Source organism: Loxodonta africana, chromosome 22 (genome assembly GCF_030014295.1).
Source record: "Loxodonta africana isolate mLoxAfr1 chromosome 22, mLoxAfr1.hap2, whole genome shotgun sequence".
Taxonomy (NCBI): Eukaryota; Metazoa; Chordata; class Mammalia; order Proboscidea; family Elephantidae; genus Loxodonta; species Loxodonta africana.
Window position 1 is genome coordinate 42019578 of NC_087363.1, and position 8598 is coordinate 42028175.

An 8598-nucleotide genomic window follows, 5' to 3' on the forward strand; every position below is an offset into this window, starting at 1 on the left:
GTCTTGTCCAGAGCAGTCCATTCTTTCTGTTGTCTCCATGCCAGGGGGAGGGTGGAGGGGCCTTGCATCTCATTGTGTGTTGTCCCCTTTCCATTGTCAGTCACATGACAGGGTCCTGCCACCATTCCCTCCCCCCACCGCCAGGTGCTCCAGCTGGCATCTTATTGAAAGTCAGCCTCAGAACACCCTGAGCACTAGACTGGGCAGCTAGAGTGAGAATTCTTATTCCCATTTTACCAAGAAGAAAGCTGAGGCTTGCAATGCCTCCCCCTCCCCCCCTCCCCGCCCGCAACTTAGGAATGTAACGCCCCATTTATCAGGAGATCAGAATGCTGATAATCCCTACAAAGCCACAAATAGGCAAGCCAGGGGGAAGGAATCTCAGAGCAGACAGATGGGCTGTCACCTAGCCGGCTGGCTGGCTAGGGCTTGGCACCTCTTGACTCTTAGAGCACACGTCCACCACACGGGCTCCCTGGCTTCCTAGCCCACGGCACATAAGAAAGGAAAAGGAAAGAGATGCTTTTTTAGAAGACAAGAAGTCAGCACTACTAAGTGATGGCTGATGGCAAAGGAGAAAAAACTAAAAGACAGTTGCAAAACTGTGTGTCTTACACAAGACCACCAAGGAGTATTAGCAAACTTGAAGTCCAAGTCGGCTCTGTGTGCTCTGAAGTCGAAGGCAGAAGAGCTTATGATGGGCTTTTAGAAAGACTCCCTCTGAATCCATAAAAGAAGCCCTGAGCTCTGACATTTGAAGTCATCAACCACAGTCATCTAGGAAAGTCACTTCCATGGGCCAAGGCTTTCCCCACCAGTGCTCCACAGATGAACACTCCAGGGTTTAGCTGAGAGCGACACAAATCCTGGGACTGCCAGGGCCTCCCCAAACCTGTCTTGTCAGTCTCTGCCTCCCCCATGTCCCCGGGGTGTGGGGGCCGCTGTTCTGCAGGGAAGATGGCCATACAGCACAGGGCCTCCGTCAGGCTGCATGCAGCTCAGAGTGGGCTGGAAAGAGAGAAGGAGGTGCCTTTGTCCAGAGTCCCTTCAGCCCCTTGAGATGACAGGCACAGCTCCCCCTCCTGGAAGTCCGGAGAAGGGACCCCTCTTTGCACCCGGTGAGGTAGGACAGGGGACAACCAGAGAGGCAGTGTGGCCTGCCCATGGTCCTGGCACCAAACTCAAGTCTCCCACTAGCTAGAGGACTGGCATCCAAGCTCCCCCTATCCTTCAGGAGAGAGAGCTGAGGCCCAGGACGCAGGGTTCATGACTGAAACCCAGAAAATGAATGCACTTGCTGCTTTCTGGCTCAGCTCCACATCCCCCAGAACCCCACCTGAGGCTGGGTTTGCCCATTTGATTCTGGCCCCATTTTTTCGTTTTGTGCTTTCAAAGCACAAACAGGGCTTTGAGTCTATACTCGAGTGTTTACCTCCTCAATGCATGAAGGAAAGAAACGTTGGGTACAAACGACCTCCGTTCACATTGTCCAGGCTTCCAAGTGTAGCCACGTGCCCGTTTGTGTGTGCCGTGTGGTTCCTGCCCCCACCCATGGCATGCTCCCCGCCCCGAGTGTCCCCACTCTGCCAGCTCCCTCATGCTTTCTGGCTGCTCTGCTTTGCACCTCAGAAAGCCCTGAGTTGGCTTCAGTTTGCTTTGCTGCCTTTGGTTGGATGTTCTCATTCTATGTTTGGCCCTTGTGTCTTCTCCCATCCTAGCTCATCCAACTGTCTCCTTTTTGTTCCTTTTCTGTGTGTCGCACACAATCTGTTCCATGTTGTATGGTTTCTTAACTGTGTGTCTTTTTTTTACAATCAATTCTTTTTAATAGCCTCTCCTCCTTCCTACTTGATTCCCACCTGGCCCTCTCCCCTTCTGCATGATTGAACTTCTGCTCTAGAATTAATAAGGCTCAGTCTCTCACTAGGTGTGGGTGCCCACCGGAGTGGACCATGCTTTCCTTAACCACTTTCCCAATATCTCTTTGATGGTGCTTGATGACTCCTCTTCTAATACTGTAGTCCTGGCCAAAACCAAGGCAATTTAAAAAAAACCAACCACCTCATGAATGCACATAACCTAAGCCCTCTCCCACTCCTGTTCTTCCCCTCCTGCGATGCTCATAAAATCCAGGGACTGGATTCCGGCCGCCTGCCGTTGTCCTAACTCTTCTCTCGCCCGTCCCCCCACCCCAGGCCCCCCAAATGTGGCTACCAGCCCCCCCCCCCGGGCAGTCCTTCTGACCCCTGTGCTTCCCTTGCAGATCCGCGTCGTGAAGGCGTTCCGTAGCTCTCTCTATGAAGGTTTAGAAAAGCCTGAGTCTCGAACCTCCATCCATAATTTCATGGCTCATCCCGAATTCCGGATCGAAGATTCCCAGCCCCACATCCCCCTCATCGACGACACCGACCTGGAAGAAGATGCTGCGCTCAAGCAGAACTCGAGCCCGCCGTCCTCGCTCAACAAGAACAACAGCGCCATCGACAGCGGGATCAACCTGACGACCGACACAAGCAAATCAGCTACCTCTTCAAGTCCAGGGAGCCCCATCCACAGCCTGGAGACGTCGCTTTAGCTGAGGACCCACGGCGCCCGTTCGCCCACCCTCACAGACCCCACCGCCACCCGCCTTCCGAGCACCCACCCACCCAGGCACCCAAGACACCAAGCAGCAAAGAGCAACAGAAAACCAAACACTGGAGAGAGAACCCACGTTACCACCCAACAGACCCTTTCTCTGGCTGCGATGCTGTTTGAACTCTTTTTCACTTGGAGGCAAGGGGCGGGATCTCTCCTGGGGGCTTATGGGAGTGAGCCATCTGTCCCAAGCAGCCCTTCCTGGCTCCCGCCCACACACGGACCAGCCATGCCCCCGCCCGGCCACCGCGTCCCCTGCATGAATGTACTGTACACTTCCAGACCTCCCCTTGTTTGGTTTTCGGGGCTTTGGGGAGGGGGTTTTTTTGGTTTGTTTTCTTAGGCGGGAACTGCAAACGGACTCTTTTCTGAGACTATCAAATCCACTGGTCTGTGAGTTTTTGAAATGCTTGCGCAGCATGGTCTCAGTTGTATAGATTAATTTAATAACTTTTTGAAATTGCAGAGCTTAACTTGCCTAGTAGATTTGCACCAATGGAACCGAAGAACTTCACAGACACTCACAAGGTTATATCCATTTCTTTGTTATCTATATCAACGTATACTTCTCCAAGACTGTATACGTCCATATAGATAGGTAGATTTATATATATATACATATATATATATAAACACATATATATATACATGGATATATATAAAATTTCTTTGCCGGCATGTTGCCTTGTTTCCGCTTAAATTGCTCTATTTTAACTTATTTATGTCCTAAAAGAAGAATGTAATTTGTTTACAAACCTGTAGATAATGTCTTTGGCTATTTGTATGGTTTAAGAACACTGGTGGCTGAGATGCTGTACAGACAGCTCAGCCGCACAGACACTTCTCCTGGATCGCATCCTTGATGTTTTACAATAGCCATGCTCTGATTTTTGCCTGCTATTTCCGTTCAATAACGTCACTACCAAGGGAAGGCTCAGGCAGAAGCCAAACGCTACCGAGTATCCATCCGGAGGGATGTCATAACATGCTCTGTAGACGAAGGGAGAGGAGGAGAGAAGGCTTCCTGGGTTTACAAAACTAACGGCCATCCTGGCCCAAAGATGATGAGATCCACGAAGCAAGGGTTGAAGACTTTTCTCTCAATGAAACTCGCTTGAGTTTACCAAGAGCATTTCTAAACTAGGTTCTCTTTGGCGCTGTCTGTACAGAGATGGGGGTAGTGTGGAGATATTATAAATACTATTGTGTTGATTTTTTTTTTCAGTTAGTAATTTAGAGGTTTATTCCCTTACAAGTTGCAGCATATGAGCTGTTGGCATATGGATGAGGATCAGTATGGCTTGCTGCTTTTCTTTTTATTTTTGAAGAAAAATAGCCTTTTTCTCTGCACTATTTAGATCCGAATGAACTTTATGATGTGTATATTGAGATGTATTATTCAGTGTGATTTTTAAACCAAATTGTCTTCCTGTAGTTACAATATATACTGTAGCCTTTTAACAGCAAGTCTCGCTTTCCCAGACAGAGAGCCATTCTGAAACCCTGCGGTATCACAGGTGAGAAAAAGGTGGTTATTTTTTCCCCAAAACAATAACAGCACTAGTAATCCCACTTAATAAGAGCTTATTTAATTGTATGTCAGCCTCTTAACTGCTAAGCACTTTGTGGGTCTCAGCTTTTTTCATAAAAGAACTTTTGTATTTAATACAAAGTTTGCTTTGAGACTTTTCAGCATATGATCTTTTTCCATAAACTTGTACAGTGCAAAAGACATTTTGAATACCATGATCGATGATGTCCCATGCTTCGAGGAAAACCAAACATTTTCCACCTCACTTGCGAAACTCATTCCTCATGCTGACCCCTCCCCACAGTTGTTCCGTGTCCGCCCGGCCCCTTCCCTTCTCCAGGCCCAGAGAACTCTTCCACAAACAAGATGAGATCCCCTCGGGAAAAGAGCCATAGTCAGCTGGGAGGGCCTAGGTCTGGATGGCTGTGGAAAAACTTGAGGCCTTGGGGTCCAAAGTCAGCCAACCCCACAAGGCCAAACCCTCCTGTCAGGAGAGAGCTTTCAAGAGGGCCTTCTTTGTGAGAGACCGTCACCTGAACGTCATGACGAGATAGCTCTGAATGTATCCGGGAAAGGAAACTGCACCCCCGAAGGGGCGACCCACCCTCAGATGTGCTTATTGGATTCAGCTACAAGCACCACCAAAAGCCAGCCCGCTGAGCTCCTCTGAGGAAGGAAAGCCTCGCACGGGTGAGACACAGGGCAGTTTCGGAACATGGCGTTTTTTGGAGTTTCCTTTCTCAAGGTTTCCCATTCTCCCCTTCTTCGTTCTAATCATGTGTCTGTAACCTCATTCTGTGACACCATGCTCCCTGTTCCTCCACAGCCAAGATGCAAGGAAACCAGGAGGGGCTTCTGTGAGTGGAGCCTTGCTTGGGAAATAGGGAATGATGGAAGCTACCAAGAATTTCCGACGTCAGGGTTGGTCTCTTCTTGTCAGGAATGACAGATTCTCCCCCATGTACACCCTCACTCTCACACTTGCATACACCGCCACACACACAGGAAATGATTGGTTTGTCAAAACTCACTGTAGTACATAAAGCTTGCACTCTGCGTCCTATATCTAGCAGCATGGGGTACGTTTGGCAGTTCGCCCCACTAGGGGGTAAATAATTTATGACCATTCATCTGTTTTTATGAATTTTTTTATCTAGACAATAATTGTAAATAAAGAACTCACCGTCTCTGTTCATTTAATACTATGCAATGGTTATGCTTTCAATTGCTGACTCTTCTTACTCCCTCACTGTGGTTCTGATATGTCTGTGGTTTTAAAAAAAAAAAAAAAGCAAAAAACAACATCAAACAGAACGTAGTAAGTATGACGTGCTCTATAATGTATACGTCTTTCTAGCTGGGACTGCAGCATCTGAACAAGGGCCCCCGGAGAAGGTGGCAGATGCAGGTGGGAGGTCTCAGCTCCCCAGCTTGCTGCCCTCAATAGATGAGGGAAGAGCAGGCAGCCTCAGTCAGTGGTTCCCGGTGCTGTGGAGTGCCCCGCCTTCACAGGTGTGCTGGGAAGACTCTAAGGAGTTTCTGCAACTCGGGCAGAGCCTTCCCAACTCTGGAGCAGCCCCAACTGCTCCCACCAGCACCTCACCATACCCTCTTAGCCCACCAGAACACAGAGCTGGTAAGAGGGAGGGCACCCTGCTTCTGAGACCAGACCAGCTACAATGACCGCACTAGAGCAACAACTCTGGGCCTGTCTGATCCTGGGTATCCCAGTTATCGGATAATGTGTTCTCTTCCCCAACTGTTTTAAAATACCACTTTGACCATGTACTGACACCTTATATTACTTGGGTCGATTTCTGGAATTTCTATTCTGTTCTCTCTCTGGGTGTCTCATCTGGCACCAGCCACATGGTTTTAATTAATGTAGCTTTATAATATTTTACTACCTGATGGGGCAAGTCTGCTTCACTCTTTTACAGAATTTTCTGGTCATTCCCTGATATCTGTTCTTCCAAGTAAACTTTTAAAATTTTGCCTAATCTTCCACTCCCTGCCCTCCTCTCACCCTAAATCCTGGGCCCTGCCATTCTCTGTGCAAGTATCTTCCTTCCGTTGCAGTTACTGTCCACTCTGGGCCACTGGCAACACCGTGTCCTGTAAGGGGGAACCAAAAAGGCTTCCTGCCTCGAGGGGAAGCTGAATGTTCCCCCCATCATTTCGCCTGTCCCCTAAACCCAGGAGTTGTCAGGAAGACCACTGAGCCCCACCTAATCTCAGTTTGGGAAAGAGTCATCCCACTTTCGTTGTACTGGGAGGGACCCTCCATCGCCCCTGGCCCAGATGAGAAAGAGTAATCTGTCCTAGACCTGGAGCACCAGAGCTAGCTAGTAGAGACCTTTGCAAGGCAGAATGTGTGGCCCAGTTGTCTGTACTTCTCATCCTTATCGTGGAGAAACATTGATTCCCATCTCCCTTTCCTGAGCTGATTTCAGAGGTTGTGTGATGGGCCCTTTGGGGTGCAGCATGTCTTGCCAGGACCATACCCTCTACCCCTACAGCCCCTCTCCTTCTTGCTCTACCTAGAGGAGGCTGCCACCTGGTGCACTCTCATGAGCCTCTTGCCCAAACCTCTCTCCTGCAATAGTGTCTGAAATCTCCTGTGCTGGGGGAGGGGGTTTCTTGAGGGCTTTGGGGTCTTCCAGAGCCAAGGCCTAAATCAGACAACAGCATGAAATTCCCCGGCCTTTCTGAGTTCCAAATCAAGCTCTCCTAATTTCAAGGTAGAGATCCTACCCACCCAAGCAGGGGTGAAGGGTGGGTGGGAGGGTGACCCTGGGCCCTGGGCTTCAGCCATCACCCTTTCCACCAAAAGCAGGGTAGCTGAGGGACCACCCTTCCCAGCCCCCTAAGTATGTTTTGTAATGCCTGTGGTGCTCTCCCTCCCAGAGCTGGAACTTTCAGGGGTAGCCACTTTGCTAACTCTTGTGTGCACATATTTTATAACAGAGTAGCGACAGAATGGTGCCGCCTCCAGCTTCCACAAGCTTCCCCGGCTCTGGGGGGTCTGGGGCAATTGGGGCTGGGAAGTGACTGTGCTCTTATTGTACACTTTTTATTTCTCTGTATCTCTGGCTTGTGCTCTTTGTAATTAATGGGATTTGTCTGCCTTTTCAACACTATACTGAGCAATAACAATAAATGCACATGTGGAAATGCAGACACGGTACACATCACAAGGCCTTTTTCCAAAGGACAGCTGGGCAAACCACCCCCCCACCTCCGTGAATTTGAACTGAGGGCAATTGAGTCCCTGGGAGGGAAATGCACTTGGCCCAAGGGCACAGTGCTCAGTGGGTGCCCTCTCTCCTCCCACCAGGTCCCCCCTTCTAGAGGGAGTGCTTTTACTCATAGCTGAAAATCCACCATTTGAGGGAGACAAGTGTAGCCTGCCATCACTCACTAATTCTCCATGTAGAGTGGTCCACAGTCCCAGAGAACAAGGCCTTGGGAGAAGGGGCCTCAGGAGGAGCAGAAGATCCAGGGGCAAACAGGCTTGTAGGAGGAAGAGAGGGGACACACATTGGAGACAGCTAAGACTGGCCTGACATGGGTTCTGGGATCAACCAGAGGAAGGGGGTGGGACATATGGACATGGGATGTAAAGTGGCATCTCCTGCTGAGGAGGAGGGAGGCAGAGGGGAGCCTGGTACCCAAGAGTCTGAACTTTGCAAATCCTCTGCCAAGCATCAGCAGAGAAAGAGAACGTGCCCAGACTAAAAAACAGTCCCTAATGTTGGGCCAAGGGCTGGGGTCTCAGACATGTGCAAGCACACACACACTCCTTAGATCCTAGCCTCTTCTCAGGGACAACTAAAGCCCAGATCAAGCACCATAGGCCCATTCAACTTCCAAACACTGTTTCACATCCAAGGGCCCATTTAATCCCAACATCCACCTCTGGAGTAGGTATTATTATAATTCCCACTTTGCGGAGGACCCAGCAGCCCAGAGAGGTGAAAGGTGTGCCCACCTAGGAAGTAGGTGATACAGTATTTATACCTAAGCAGTCTTGATTCTAGAACCTGTATTCTAAACCTCTATATTATGCCTTTCAAGGCCACCAGCAAATATTTCAATAAGTAAGATACAGCTCCATTGCTTGTCCCAAATCCCCAATTTCTTCAACTTCATTACCTACACCAGGGCATTTCTTTAATAACAACAATGCCCCCACGCATTAAACTCTATTATGTCTAATATGCCATTATCCCTGTTTCCCACTTGAGGAAAGAGAGGCTCAGAGAGTAAAGTTCCTTGACCTTATCACCCAGAGTATCAGTGGGTGCAGCTACAAACCCAAGGGCAGGGTCTGTCCTTTGAAGAACAGAAGGACCAAGAGGCCCCCCACCTTTTGCTTCCTGCCCCACCCTAAACACGCCCCTGACACAGAGACGCACACTAGAGGGAAA

At 49.4% G+C, this 8598-nt stretch overlaps 1 protein-coding gene across 15 annotated transcripts in view; it reads left to right on the forward strand.

The window, feature by feature from the left end:
• Positions 1-2575, forward strand: part of ATP2B2 (ATPase plasma membrane Ca2+ transporting 2) — a 151056-nt gene extending 148481 nt beyond the window's left edge. For 14 of the 15 annotated variants that reach the window (XM_064274899.1, XM_064274888.1, XM_064274890.1 and 11 more), the window contains one exon: positions 2264-2575. In XM_064274899.1, the coding sequence (XP_064130969.1) occupies positions 2264-2575 (312 nt within the window). The remainder of the gene's footprint in view (positions 1-2263) is intronic. The other variant, XM_064274897.1, reaches the window with a different exon arrangement.
• The last annotated feature ends 6023 nt before the right edge of the window (positions 2576-8598 follow it).